The following is a 16,177-nucleotide window of genomic DNA, read 5'->3' as shown; positions in this document are numbered from 1 at the left end:
TTGAGTGCATAATTCTTGATTTCATGTTCAGAAATTAGAATGCTTTTCTTCAAAACCCTGTCCTTGCACTCAAATACATCAATTTAACCCGAACACTCTAAAAACCATGCCTCTGCCCTTTCATATACTGTTGTTTGCACAGATACCAAGAGCTCTGACAAAATCTGTTTGTGAAGAAGTAATACTACGAGAAGTTCTACCACCCACTGCGGGATAGAAATAGGCATTCAGCCTTTAACTAGTTTTATTTGTATATTGTGGTATAGAAACTGAGAATTATCTCCATTTATATTGGTTTATCTATTGTACTTAAAAACAAATGCTCACATATTGAGAATATCATGTAGTCTGTGTGCGCCTCCTTCCTCCTTGGCTGCCTGCTTATGATTGCAGCTGATAACTATAACTGTGTATTATTATTCCTTTCCACCACAATATTTTCAGAGACAGTTACCGTATTTTGATAATCTTATACCACTGCAACTTGATGCTGACTGATTCACCAGCACATAAATTGCTGGCTTGTCAAAGATGTTCAGACGTAAATACTGTCTACTATATCATCAGACAGAGACTGCAAAGAAAATGTAAAAGTTTGCACGAGGAAAGGATGGTGGTGGTGGATTGCAGGGGAATTTCGGAGGATGGGGATCACCATTTTTCTCCTGTCTTCTGCTCCTGATACCCTAAGGAGACGAGTTCAGAGCTGATAAGCTGCAGAGCAGGGAGTATACTTTTAAATCGGCACTGCGACCTTGGCTTGAAGCAAAGGAAGAGTGAGCCGAGAGCGTCCCTTCATCTCTCCCTGTCCTTTTAACCCGACAGAGAAATGATCTCCCCTGGGTTCGACCACGAGGGGTGAGAGCAATGAGAGCCCAAGGGAGAGGAGGAAGAGGAGGACAAAGAGAGCAGGGGGAGCGTCATGGTGAAGATTGATGGACAGTCATGGGCTCTGGAGACGTTAAGGTTTTTAACATGATTCTCCACGCAGTGGGGATCAGTGAAGGTCATAAACTGCTGCTGGATAAAACTGACAAATCACTGCTCTTAGAGCCACTAAGTTCGACAGTTCATCTTCATTCTTAAAAGTTTCTTTCGACACTTATCTGCTGAGTGACCTCTGTCATCCTCAGTGCTTTAAAGACTTTTTTTTCATAAATTAGGATATTTGTCTTTGTCAAACTGCTGCTTCAGTGAAAATAATTGATTGCACATGATCTTATTTCTAACTGAAGAAAAAAATTGTTGCATTATCTAGGCATTTTACAGACTTACCTGGTTAGCAATGGCCATTGCTCCATTCCTTTGCTTGACTTGAAAAGAATGGGTGTTTTGTTTGAAAGTCATTTCCTAGTTTAACCTTCTAATAGCCTGAATCTAGATAAGTTACTGTATTCAGTTTTGGATGTGTTTGTGGTCCAATAACATAAAGTCATTTTTCTTTTCCTACCTGAGGCTTTCTTGGAACTATACACTTTAAAGAGGTAAAAATAATAAAGCAAAACTGACAGGAGAAAATTACATGACCCTCAACCACATTTATGATCGATACAAGGGGTTAACAGGAGATTTTGATTGATGGTTCAGAGATATTTCACCACTCCACACTTACTGTGATTCTAACCCTCAGGACATACTGCAATGACACAATGAGCAGAGTGTTTCCTTTATTTAGACACTATAATTCTTAACAGAAGACGACTTCCGACTCTTTCTTAATTGAGTCCAAGCATCACAACAGTTCACTCATCACGGTCCTCGTGGTCACTGTGTGTTATCCTCACAGCTACTTCACTTCTACAGTGATGTGCACTTAGCCGTGATTCACCATGACCTTATAACATGGAGCCATATATTCAGTAAATCCATACAACATTTCTGTCAAGCAGATACCTTATGTCCCACTATATACAGAAGTTTGCTGTAATAAACTTTTAAAAATGTTTGCTTTTAAGCAACATCTACATCTGTCTGTCGCTTTTATAAATCTTTACTAAAGAAACATCTTGTGACTAAATTCCCGAAGCTTCACTACATCCTTAACGTGTCAGTAAAACTTCATGGCTCTCCAACTCCTTTATGGCCGAAGTCTACACCAAAGCTAGAGGTAAAGAAACTATTTTGTCTGACTTTGTCAGTTTTGACAATATGATGTTCAGTTATTTCAAGCACAAGGATTCATTCATTTCCTTAAGATTTTTCACACCACAGCATCCAGGGGAAAACCTTAGATGCAAACTGAAGCTCAACTTGGTGTGACATCAAAGCCTTATATGTTGGGCAGATTGTTTTATTCTTCTGTATACTGACCTGACACACTACACATGTTTTAGTCAAACTTACATAATACAATCCAGTTTTATCTAAACAGCATTAAATCACATCAGTCATCAGAGATAAGCCCTAAAAGTGCCTCTAAGCAAGCCGATAGTGGTAAAAAAAAGCTGCCTTGTAACAACAAAACCACACAAGTCACTATTTGTGGCATCTTTTAGCTGAAGAATCCAGTGCAGCACTATGAAAATCTTTTTGGATGGAAGAAAAAGAGAAAAACAGCCATGATATCCACATTTAAACGATATGGCAGCCTGTTCTTCCCCCTGCCAAAGGTCACATGTCACAAATAAGTTCTGAGCATCCATAAAATGACCTTTTACACTTTTACATTTTGTAGGATATTCAAAAATAAACACAATTTACACACTGAATGAGAAGCATCAGTGTCACAGGTCTGATTTTCAGTGGTTTATTTTGCACCACTCACTTTCATGTTATCTGACACTATTTACTTTGATTCCCAAACCCAAGCATTTTATGATGAAATATAGAATAAAGGCTGAACAAATCACATAAACTGTGTAACCAGCAGGGTATCAAACTGAATCACTGACAAAGTAAAATGCAAATGGATAATTCTGCAGGATTTGAACTAGTGAAAGTTGTCTCTTTGCTCTTGTCTCCAGATCAGATGGACCCAATCTACTTTTTATTATCCCTCAGTGAGCGAATGAGAGGATAACCAAATAATCCTTGCTGCTTGCTGGTTATATTTTGCCTTATACTGCTAATATATCTGCAACAGATATTTTTACATGCGAAAAATATGGGTTTTATGTGCAAAGGTCTTAACTATTAAACACTGAGCTGTAAAAACTTATTGTCATGTGTATTCAAAGGAGATTACCATGTTTTTTATGTTAATTCAAAGAAAATAAAACATTACTTCAATCAGCTCCTCTGGAACACAGAAACACATGGCCATGGTTGGGTGGAAGATGCAGACATTGTAACTTTAAATTAAAACACACTTTCTTTTAGAAATGCAATTGATTATTGCTTAATTAGACTGAAATGTCAGAAATCCACCCTAATTCTAAAATTATTCCTGGGCGATCAGTTAAGTTTTAAAACCGTGATTAATTCATGAAGTGTCAGTCCAGAACCCCCATACATTTACAGACATACTAGATGCTCCATCTACCTTTCCAGCCAACAATCCATCCTAGCTGTAAGAGAACAGCAGCAACAGGGTGTGATGGGACACAATTAGCAAGAACATGTCAACACACACAGACACAATGATGTGTAACAGCCCTAAGGGCTTGTGAGCTTGTGTGTGAGTTTGCAGTAGGGGAGTGGGTTAACATGCAGAAAACAGATGTGCACCATCTCTCATATACATGTTAATAACACACGTTCATTATTCATCTGTGTGCTTGTGTGCTTTCGTTGCATTTGTGTTTGTAAGCCGATTGGAAACAAACACAGGCTTTTTTTTTATGCATTTGTTATTTTGTTCCGTTACTGAAGAAGTAAAGTTTGACTGCTGATTATTTTTCTCTTTGCCTAAATTCATCCTTCCATCTCATGGCAGAGGGGCAGGGGAAGAGGGAGGAGTAAGTCAAAATATATAGGCACTACATCAGCGCAGGTCAGCAAAAAGAACAGCTCCATAAAACCAGAAAAAGGACTTCTTTGTTTAATTTCTGCCACACAATTCCCTCTTACCAACTCAGGCTCCAAATAAATAAGTTCTGTCAGAATTATTGGGTGTTAAAGTCTTAATTTTCTTTCAGAAATACAACCAGTGCTTAAAATAATCAAGTACAAAAAAAGGTTTCTTCAGCAGATACTGAGTATCATAAATTTACAAGTTTAAATTCCTTTAAAAGAGGTAAAGTATGAAAAACTGGTGATGTAAAAGAACACTGAAACATATAAGATGTTTTTTAATAAATTGAAATACCAGTACAAGGTCAAACATATAAAATTTCTATCAGAAGAAGAGATATTTTGGATAGGGAAGACAACCTGGCTTTCTCTGGAGGTAAGATGTACTGTATTTTGTTACTTAAGTAGAAATTTCCAGTATCTATGCTTTAACTGCCTACTTGTTTTTCAGAGAGCCTGTCACTATATTTTAACACTATTTTTACTTTCTACCTCTTTATTTTTTTCAAGAGGCATGCTACTTGAATCAATAGGACGCTAATACTTTTATCACGAAGCACGATCACACTCAACTAGAAAAAACAGCTTTGCGTGTTAGTCCAACCAAAACTGGAAGTTTAAATTGCACAGGAACACTGTGACCAAAATTGTAAGAAATCAAACTTTTCAAAATTCAGCTAATACACAAATAATGCAGTTGGGGACTGAATCATTTTGCATGTATTCACCTAACTACATAGACTCAAATGGGCCTAAGTGCTCAACATATACTCTAAAGTGCCATAATTTGGCAAATTTATGTAAAAACAGGAAGGTGTAGGTGTGTGTTAATACAGCCAAATTCCCAATAAAGCCACTTTCATTCAGTTTTTTTACTGTTTGTTTAGTCGAATGGCTGTACATGTTAAACTGTGTCTAAAAGCAGCCCAATTACAACTATGTGTCAACTCATTGTCACTTAAAGCATTCCCAGGTTGTTTTTTTGCGCTAACAAAATGCTAATTTTATACCAGCAGCTTTATCTGACAAAAATCACCATTCAAGTGCTTTAAAGACAATGTATGTCCAATGAATTGTGACATACATGCACGTATTATGATTCCCCACAGAGAAAGATTGAGGCAGCACGACGTCTTGAATGTTTTCCCACACAGTCCACACAAGTCCTTCGTTAATGCTCCTCAATATGGATCATATTGGTCCTGTAAAGTATTGCTAAAGGAAGATACCACTCGCATGTTTTCAACATCAGAACAGATGTCATTCCCAGTTCTTTAGTTTGAGAAGCTACAAATTCCTCATAGGGAAGAAGATCAGGCAAATGATGGAGCGGCTATGCACTGAATTTTCAACCATGTGCCTAGAGATCGAGACCAACATACCTTTAGTCAGGAACACGATATAACTTTATCAGGGTTAGAAGAGAATCATGTTAAAAAACATTCCTTTTTACAACGCGACCGTACCTTCATGGATGCTAGTGTTACATTTCATATGCAGTTACTCTCACAATACATGAAGTTGAACTTTCTTTTAAAGTAATCATGAACAAATGCCACATGAGCACATTTACACAAGTTAATAACTAGATTCCGTTTCTGTGCATGTATACTGGGACAAGGACATTAGTCCAGTTAAATGGCACAGTGGAGCTGTAACTGTAGCTTAACTCAGCTGTGCAAGTAACCATGCTGACTGTGTACTTTTGCAACCTCTAAATAACTGTTGCGTTTTATTTAGTTCTGTCTTCATTTTGGAGGGGAAAAAAGACTCTTCTGCCAGATTCCTTTGGAGACCCAGGCTGTCTCAAAAGTGAGCAACCCAAAGGAGGATCTGCTATCTGGGTAAGAGGTGGAAGGGCTAAATGTCAGGAAAAGAGTGGTAGAGTGGAACTAAGGAGAAGACAACTGGGGAATAATAAAAGAGATTGAAAAAGTCTGTGTGCCATCATGCACACACACACACACAGTAAACCAGAGTGTCACCAAAGATCGTGGAACAGGAACATTTGTCCACACATTCAATAGCCAATAGTCTTGCGTTACGTGAAGGGAACCAATTATCATTAAACTCTGTAGAATGTGAAAATGCGTAGTTCATCTTCATCGGGGCTCGAGACAGTAAATAGGTCTGTCCTCTGACATATGTCATTACTTAACACAGATTGTGGTTTCTATAGATGTAATACTTTATGTGTGTGTCTGTTGGATAGAAAGTTAAGTTGTACACTGTGACACTGATAGACTGTTAGTCTTAGTGCCTAGAGGAGGAATTTATATGTGTGTAAAGATCAAATTTCAATTTAATGATTACTTTCTTGCTTGATCACTTTTTCTGACTGTAAAAAGATTTGTAAAAAAATAAAAATAAAAATAGATCCAACATCTTACGATAATGTCCCTACTTAAGGAGTTCAGGGTCATGATGGATCTTTTTATATATAGAATAGAATAAATATTGAATTTAATCTCATAGATTGTTTCTCAGGTATGTTCATTGCAGAAAGCTTTTGCTTCAGAAAGATTTCGATAAGTACTGGGTATCTTAGTGTAAAATGAATTGCTGTTTTACATTCAGATTAATGTTTTAATGTTACTGGAGTACCAAAATACATTTGCACACTAAAGCATGCTATGTGTTGCTTATTGTTGCTTTGAGTGAGTTTATTGTTGTAGTCTGGATAGGATGACCTTGTCCTAGTTGGTGTTTGGTGAGCATTCCTGCCTGAGGACACAGCTGATTGGCTGTCAATAAGCTATTAGGACAACAGGGAGAAACAGAGACAATTGGGTAGAAGAGTAATGGAAAGCTATAGAGAGGGAACGAGGACAGGCAAGGGGAAATTAAAATAAACAATAGCCTAAAGTCTCTTTAGCGTCCCCACAAGGCTGTAGCTTTTATTACAGCCACAACAATGTCACGATTTGATTGTTGCTTAGTCATAAGGTAAAATTGTTGTTTCAGTGACAGTGATGTAAGAAGATGTTTTATATACTAGTGACTTAACATATGTGCAACTGTCAGAAATACATTTCTTTCTGCAGATGAGGCCATGATGAGAATTTACTCCTAGCTTGCACAATAAATGCTTTGCAAGCTATCTTAGGCTATGGTAAAGGAGCTTGGATTAGGCTAAACAAAACTACCTTGAGTCAGCGAAAGCTGATATCCAGACTGTATATCATTTGGGAATTTGAGAATTGAAAATAGCTTTGGATTCAGAATACAATGTATACAGAACTAAAAACTGCACTAAAAATGCATGATATCTAATGTTAACAAAAGTGCTCAAATGCTGACTTGTTTAATCTATAAACTGCATGACTTTATTAAAGCTGTAGATAACAAATGTCAGCTAATTAAAAAGGTGATGCATAGAGCTAATCACAGAAAACTGTTTGTACCTTAAAAATGTACTGAAATTGGTGTAACAGATAAGTACATTCTGGCTTAAACAAGGCTAACAGCAATCAGGTTCTAGAATTTTTCCTAAGATGAAAATGTCTGTATTTGGGAGTTCTGTGTTCCAATTAACACAAGTATATTATAATTGGTGATAATATACACCAAGTATTTGTACAGTGCAAAACTGGTACATTTCCCTGACATTATTTCATATGCATACTGCAGCTTTGTTGCCTTTTGAAAAGGTCATATCAGGCAGCTTCACAGTGTGTCCATAATAATTCATCCTGCAGCACTTTACACAGATACACAGTGTCTCACTCACACGCACATACACACAAACACATGCTGTATGGTCATCTTCTTGAAGACATTCATTGACATAATTAATTCCCTAATTCCTCACCTTAAATATGCCACCCACATGCCCAAACCCAACCTTAACATAAAGCCTAACTCTAACCTTGACCCTGAAACCAAGTCCTCACCAAGAAGACCTGCCAAAATGTTCTAATTCCCAAAATAGATGGTCTGACTCAAACTGGCTGCCATAAAGAAATAAAAACACAGATAAATAAAAAGCTGTTACCGTACAAATATGCATGTATGGATGCACACACATATGTATACACACTGGGAGATACCAGCAAATAAACATGCATATTGAAGTATGATCAATGTATGTGACTCTGACAAACACACAATCACTGTGAAGCTTAGCAGCCTCAAGGTTACACAATCCCATAGTGTTTGGTGTCACACAGACACACACATGCACAGAAACATGTGGCGCTGTGGCAGGTTACTGCAGGCCTTGGGCAAAATCCAGAAATACAGACAATAGAATAAACCAGATGTTAAAAAAACTAGCATTTGTCACCACTGAGCTACCAAGAATCTGCACAAAAACCTAACCTTGTAGGACCATGTTTGCGTAATAATGTGCATCTGTGTGAGTTTGTGGGTTTCACACAAACACACTTTCTGCAATAACAATTAAATTAACAGTTAACAACAGATGAGCTGCCTATTGGGAACAGGCCTATTGGTGTGCAGGCAAAGGTATTAATTGCAGCCAACAGGAATTTTTTTAAATTTAAATATGCAAATAGATTTATTAATTACCTTTGAGAGTGAAAAAAACCAGAAGTCCTGTGTTTGGTGACATTTGTCTGAATCACAGTCATCAGTGTCAGTTTTCTTTCAGTAAGCTTTGCTGAGTATCCATCTATTTCAAATGTGCAATGTTTCATGCATTAGTTTGCATCATTTGTCAGGGATTTGATGACATTTTGACTCTGCTTCCAATAGAGCTACTCCAGTAGAGCTGCTTCCAGCTTCCATTGAGGAGTAGCTAAGCAAATTGAATCCCATTTAAAAAGCGTCCACGATTTGTTGCTATAAAGTAACAATTGGGAATGTATAATTACTAAAATAGTTGGTGACAAACAGTTGAAGTTGTTTGCTAAAAGTTGGTTTTGTTAGTTATAAATAGAAATGCTTAAGAAGTCCAGCTTCTGCCACCATGGCAAGTGCAACAATTACATGTGCAATACATGACCATATCCACCACTGACAACTGCATAATAAGAGTTATTTCTGAACATGCTCTGTTGGTGTTAAAACAACCGTCGGTTTAAAAACCAGATCCAATTAATACATTTGGAGAGAGGTGTGAATTAGCAGGTGAAGCTCAGCTGACAAGGCAGTAAGTTGTCAAGCCTTTTCTTTTGTTGTTTTTGTTGTTATGTCTAACATATAGTATCATACTAACCTCCTCTTTGGAGCTTTTGCTTAACCCAACTCACTTTATTTAAAAAAAAAAAAAAGGTTTTGTGTTGAGTCGAGACGCTCACACTGTACAGTAGCTGCAGATTCTATCTGACACATGCTGTTCAGTTGTGAAGCTTTAGTTATTGACCGGATAGTCATGAATGTTTAACTGGGAGATTCACACTCCTGAGACTAATTTAATGTGATTGACTAGTTAGTTTCACCCGACTGACAGCCTTGGTGTTACAACACATTTTCTTTTGCAAAAAGTCCATTAACTAGACTGAATTCATGTTTCAGTTAACTTCTGCTACTCAGCTTCATGTTTCATGCAATAGTGTAGACAAAGAAAGCAGAAATAAAGGTTTAAATAGATATTTTGGATAAGTGTCATTCAAGTGAAATATAACACAGAGAACAAGGTAAAAAGAGATGGCTACCAGTACTCCACCAAGTTGTCATAATCTCTAAATCCACCTCAACACTGCAAAATTCACAGGTCCCATTATGAGCACCAGCATTACAATCAATCTATATTTTTGCTTGATTGAAACCAAAAATGTTTTTTCTCCCTCTCTATTATTAAATTTGTATCTAAATTATTCTGCCTGTGGAGAAAAAACTCCCTTTCATTACATCAACAAATCTGTTTGTGTCCACTTTATGTTGTTTTGAAGCTCAGATATGGCCTTGGAGAGCTGTGGCCTGCTTTAACAAAATAAAGCCGTGTGAAGTTTGACATTAAAGAGATAGTTTGGTGTCTTTGAAGCAGGGTCATATGAGGCAGTTATGCATAGTCAGTGAAATGTCTACAGTACAACGAGGTTAGCAAAGCCCTCGTTTAAAGAGGCACACATGAGTATCAGAATGGAGCCTAATCAATGCACAGCTCTTGAACGGGGTCAGCAGCAAAACATAATTTAGCTTTCTAAAAATCAATATAAGCAAAAGTGTGTAGGGTATCCAGAATATTTTCACTGCTTTACTTTGACATTAGCAGCCTTTTTCTGGTGCAAAACAAAAGCTGTTACATGGTTCTTTTCAGCACCAGACTCCTTTGACCGAAACACAAATTTCAACCTGCGAAGCATGAGAGATGTTTTTGTAACAAGGGCTAGACCGACCATTACGGAGTACCACTTGTAATTACAGTATTTCTTAAATATATTCCATGTGATTAAAGTCCTTTTTTTTCTCCTTTTCTAATATTATTTAAAAATAGAGTTTTAAGATGCATGTAAAACTTCAGGACTGGTTCTGTGTCTCAGCCTGGCAAATCAAAACATTCTGAAGTCATCGAAACTGTTGGGTTAAACTTTTGATTGATCATCTTCCCCTTCACTAGAATTTAAACTGATCGATATAGTTTAATCAATGTATGTCTGTCTGGCTTTTTCACTTGTTTGGTCTCAGGACTGGTTGTTTTGGTGCTAATCACCATGCAGTGCACATCGATTCATACCTGAAGTTCATACAAGTAAAGGAAATCACTTTAGTCATCAAAATCATGGCCTTCACGCGTAAACAAGAGGACAAACAAGAGGGTGTGCACACCTTTAAATCTAAATTCAAGGATATAACATACTTAGTAGATTTGCTGCCATCTGCAGTGATGGACGAGATGCTGGACTGTAGGACAGACCTGTGTGCGCAAATAAAGTGTCCATGTGTACTGTGAGGGCAGTGTGTCCGCAATTTATTATATACAAGAGTGTGTGGATGTGCGCGGGCATGGAGGATGCTATGGAAGGGGCTGATTCACATAACAGCTCTGACTGTCATCTGTCAACATTCTGTATCCCTTTACAAAGACCCAAAAATATTTGAAGGTTTTTCAGTGGCAATAACCAAAGAAAGGTTGAGTTGATGTTACTTGTTGACCTACTGCAGTTTAAACCACACAGAGAGCATCAGCTGAGTCGGCAGACCAAGGAGAGACCAATATGCTACCTCTATCAGAGGATAGTTGCTGCTCAAACCTCATTCCAACAGATCAAAATCAGTGCCACAACCAACAAAAGGCAGACTGTCTCAATCAGCCAACCAGTTTACAGCACGCTCAGCGCCGTGTCGACCAAATCACACGCTCTTCCTCTGCAGCCACAAACCAGAGCCGACCAGAGCTCCACAGTCTGCTTTAACACAAACAAGGCTTCCTGTCCGAGGCTCTGGGTCTATTACAGACCGTGTGTTCAGACCTGGGAGAGCTCCAGGTGAGCAAACACAACTAATTTCTACAAATAAACAGCCAAGATGCAGTTTAGATTGACTGATTAGTTAAATCTAACTAGATCATCAAGTCGCCACCACCATCGTCCAGATGTGAGGACTTTAGGCTATTGGTTCTACATTTACTTTGGGGTTGGGGGGTCACAACAGCGTCTGGATGTCGTTTGATTCTGTCAAACAGATCAGAGCTCCAACACATCAACACAGTTCAGACTGACAAAAAGTAGACTGACAGAACTGATTAATACTGTTCTCAAATATTTCTTTGTTTAAATCACCTCACAGCACCAGGTGGGTGGGGTTTAACTGGGTTGATTGTGACTGGAAATTACTTTTTTACAGCTGTGATTGGGTGAGTATATAATCAAACATTAAAGGACTGTTTAATCAAAATCTTACCATGTATTCTTTCTTTTCATAGTGGCATATTCAGGTCATGCATTTCTTTTATGTTTTAAGTGATCTGTCTTTGATATTTCTGAGCCCATCTTAAATTAACTGGGCTATATCAGGTTATGCAACTTATATTTTCATTGATTTTGATCAAATGCATGTCAAATTAAAATGTTGGTCTTTGCCAGGTTAATTGCCTTATATTTTTCTAAATATCAATTTAGGGATGTCAAAATCATGCCAGTTTTGTTGCTTAGTCATGATAGAAACACGCTGAACAATTAAGTTGATATTTCTTCTCATTTCATGCCGCTATTGATGAGTATTAGCACCACTAACTGCCAGCTTTGGGTTTTAAGTCTAACAAATAACCTCTTTCAAGTTACATGCCATTTGCCTTCAAACCAAAAATGCACATATAGCAATGCTGGGGTCTTTACCTTTGCAACCAAAACCACGGCATTAATGTACATCAAAGCTTATCGGAATCAGGTTTCTTAAAAATTTGAAGTTATGCACCTTGAGACTAAGTCATAGCAGAAATAACGGGTGGTGGAAAATGGTAAAAAACACTGTGAAATCTTGACAGTAATATGACATTTGTTGGTTTCCTCCAGATGCTTTTATATGAGTAAATGAAAACCGTGAAATAATTATGACACAGCTTGTCAAATTGGCAGTTAAAATTGTCTTATCGAGTGTACCGTTTGTGAGCAGCTCACGAGCAAATCTGTGATCAGAAAATGGAGATGGGTGCAGAGAATGCACAAGATCAGCTTAAGAAGACAGCTCCCTAAATTGAACCTGCCAGGCAGAGCTTACCCCAATGCAAGTTTAAATTTTCATTTAAGCTGGACCACGCTAGCTAAGCAGTTTCCTTAAGCCACAACAATGAATGATTAAAGTCAACAGTCATGCATATATTAAGACAAAAAGGTATGATATTACTAAAGGACAGACTTTAACGAGAAAGCCAAAGCTATCCATTAACAAGACAGTTCTAACTGTAACCCAGCTTTCACCAAAGAGATGGCAGATGACAAAAGTGTTTTCTGAACTCTGACTCAACTCATTTTGTTGTTTAGGTTGAGTAACCTTCATCAATGCAAATGGGAAACTGCAGCACTACAAGAAGCCAAGTATGCAGAGCAAAAACAAGTTTGCTTTGCATACTTTTGTCAAATGCCTTTAAGCATCTGAATAATCAGCTTCAGTCAAGGCCTTCTGGAGAACTATCAGTCCTGAAAAGGAGGTGTGTGTGAGTGTGTGTGTTAACTGTGAAGGTAAAAACTGTGTGTGAAGTGTTTTGGGGTCTGTTTACTCTCTCTTTCTCACCTTATACACTAAACACTGTCAGTTCTGTTTGTCCTTTAACAACCTGCTGGCAACACACGCCGTCTGACTCCCTCACAGACACAAACACACACACACACACACTTGGCAGTGTTGTGTAAAGTGTTGTAAGGAATGAATAAAACTGAAAAGTAGCCAGTGACGGTTGAGAGAGATTCAAACTCTGTTGGAAAAAAGCAAGCACACAGGCTTGCACACAGATGTATGAATGAACAACACTCAGACCTAAAGGGATTTTTCTGAAAATACACTTAAGATAGGAATAATTTCTGAAGTAAAGATAAAAATATTCAGCACAATAATGCTTTTGAGGGTAAACTTGCTGTTTTATATTCTGAAGTCACCTTTATGTAAACCTTGTAAACTTACATTGTATTGCTGACCTCTGACCTCTCAATATAAAACCTCCAGGTGAAATCTCTGGTTTTATTTTGTGATTATATCTGAAACAACCATAAAAATCACAGCTTTGAGTCAGTTTCCCTTTTCAACACCACGTGGAATCCATTTGGTTTAGCCTGAGGGATCAAATCACGCTGTTATTGGACACATTTAAAAAACACACCAAAATATTACACACATACAGACGGGTTGGATAGCCTTAGTTTGATGTAACTTCAAAGGGTTATTGTATATTACATTAATGGGATTCTTCGGAGATCTGTGAACTATCCAAGTAGCCTAAAACACAATTTTCACTTATCATCAGTCAAGTCTGAACAAGATGCATCAAACTTTTTCTTAGTTTGTTTGTGGTTGGGATTTTTTTTTTGTTTGTTTGTTTTACGTAGGGCAAAAAATAAAAAAAAAACAACAGTCTTACCTCGGAGGTTCTGGATCTTCACCACCACCTCCGCGGGCTCTCGTAGACTGCGTGCCAGGTACAAGCGTCCAGAGTCTCTTTCGATCTGTACCGGCGAGTCAGCCTCCGACATCACCTCGAACCAACGCTGCTCGAACCTCATGTCCGGAACCGTGAACACCAGGTCCCCGACTCTGACGTGGTCTGGAACAGTCACCGTGTAGGTCAGATCCTCGGACAGAGCGCGGGGCCTCCGCCGTGCTCTGCTGGACCGGCGGACGTTGACGCGCAGGAACACCGGCTGACCTATCAGTGTTACATCTCCGCCGTCCTTCACATAAAGGCGCAGAGTTACCTTGCCAACACCCAGTAAGGATCCAACAAGTCTCACCTGTCCGGTTTGTGGAACCACGTGTAGCAAGTTTGACTTCGGTGATGCGTAAAAAGTTACACGTCCGTTCCTCTCAGCGTCACCGTCCCTTGCCTCAAAGCTCGTTAGCTCGGTTCCAAGAGCTGTTAACTCGTCTACTTCAACCGTCTTGTTCCCGCCAGTGAACCTGGGTATATTGTCATTCCTGTCTGACACCTCGACCTGGACCACTGCTCGTTTCCTTTGACATCGTGGCGACAGTTCCACCATCAGCTTGTACATCGCTATAAACTCTCGGTCCAGGGCTTTAGAGGACACCAAACCCAGATGCTCTGGGTGGTCCCGATGCCCACGGTGGTGAACGAGCTTAAAATCTGACGCATAATCCCCGTTCAGGCTGGCATTGAAGTCCGCACCGGGGCAGCCTACGAAGGGTATCACGACCCCATCCACCGGAGTCCCAGCCTGAGAGTTCTCGGCTATTTGGCCGAAGTAGCGCGCTGGGTGCTTTTGCTGCGCTGAGACTTGAAGCAGCAGCAGCGGGAGCAGGTGGAGGGTGTGCAAGAGAACCGGTCCTGTTGCAGCTTTGGTCATGTTTCCATCAACCCTATATCAGTAGCAAAAGACAGCAAAGTGTTCGGATAGCCACAAGAACGTGTCTGTCTCTTAGGTAGATCCAATTCCAAATTATTTTGATGATGAAAGGATTTCTCTCCAGGAGAGGAAAAAGTTACCTACAGCAGTAAATCAAATAATAAAATGTCCTAAATTATCTCCTAAAAATACTTAGAAAGCGCCTAATCAGTTGTCACGAAAGGGAAAGAGTCGCCTGAGTCTATCCAGTGCGCAAACGGTCCTGGTGACACTATGATGCCGACAGTGCTGTCTTGCTGAATAATTCAATCAATAAGGACTTTAACACACGAATTAAAAGTATTTTCCTGTCTAATGTTCTTAGAAAAAAATTAATAGAAGTTGCTGTAAAAAAAAATTATATTCAGATGTATATTTTCCTCAGTTCAAATACTTTCCAGCATATAAGATGCTGATGATTCGCGAAATTATCCCACTGTGTTCGGAGCGACTCCACCGAAGGATAGATCAGACTAACAGCCACAGACACACACAACGGGCTCCATGTGGCTCCCTCACACCGCCCACTGGCCCGGAGGACAGACACCAATCACAAAGCAGGAGCGAGCTGATTGACAGTCCATGGGATCCGCCCACTGGAAGGCTGAGTCTACTGATGGAGAGGAAAGACGGAAAGAAAGGGGTCTGTGGTTGACGTTAAAGCGTTTCCAGTCTTGACTCTGACCGGTTTTAAACCTGTTTTAATCAAGCTCAGGTCATTTACTCACAGGAATGAGACGCAGGGTTTTCCACAGCTTGTTTATTTTTGTAGTAAAGCAGTGCATTTTAAAACAGGACCTGTGGAGATGGACTATCATTTAGAGACAATCCATCACAAATATGTAATAGTACTTTCTACACTCCTTTTCTCAAAATGAAACCTACTCAAAGGGTATTTCAATGCCCGCTTAACATTGGTTTAAAAGCTTTAAGCAGGAATGATTAATCATATCATAATAAAGTCACATCAGTTAGTGGGTCGAGTAATCCATTAGTCCACCTGTATGAAGCTACAGTGATGTCTTAATACCTCTTTGTGTGAACAGTGAAAGAGATCTAGCCCTCTCGTGCTATTCTTCATCGCTATGGTGAAAAACCTGCAACCGATTTTGACTAAATGACTGTGATTTCAAATGTCCACAATGTCATCTTTTTTTTAAAAACAGCGGCAGTAGGTTGTCTCTATCAGTAAAGTAGCAGCAAGTATGCACCGAGTTTGGGTATAAGTTACAACAGCAGTGTCACAATGTACCATTATCTGCACCACC

General features: G+C 39.0%; 1 protein-coding gene across 1 annotated transcript in view; it reads right to left on the bottom strand.

The window, feature by feature from the left end:
• The window catches only part of LOC140316050 (neural-cadherin), a 137,953-nt gene extending 122,588 nt beyond the window's left edge, over positions 1-15,365 (bottom strand). The window contains exon 1 of the mRNA XM_072393732.1: positions 13,928-15,365. Coding sequence (XP_072249833.1) covers positions 13,928-14,870 — 943 coding nt within the window. The 5' untranslated portion in view covers positions 14,871-15,365. The remainder of the gene's footprint in view (positions 1-13,927) is intronic.
• Between the last annotated feature and the right edge of the window lie 812 nt (positions 15,366-16,177).

This window comes from Leuresthes tenuis, unplaced genomic scaffold (genome assembly GCF_036924035.1).
Source record: "Leuresthes tenuis unplaced genomic scaffold, fLeuTen1.0.hap1 SCAF_10, whole genome shotgun sequence".
Taxonomy (NCBI): Eukaryota; Metazoa; Chordata; class Actinopteri; order Atheriniformes; family Atherinopsidae; genus Leuresthes; species Leuresthes tenuis.
Note: the sequence above shows the minus strand (reverse complement) of the source record. Positions and strands in the feature narration are given on the sequence as shown.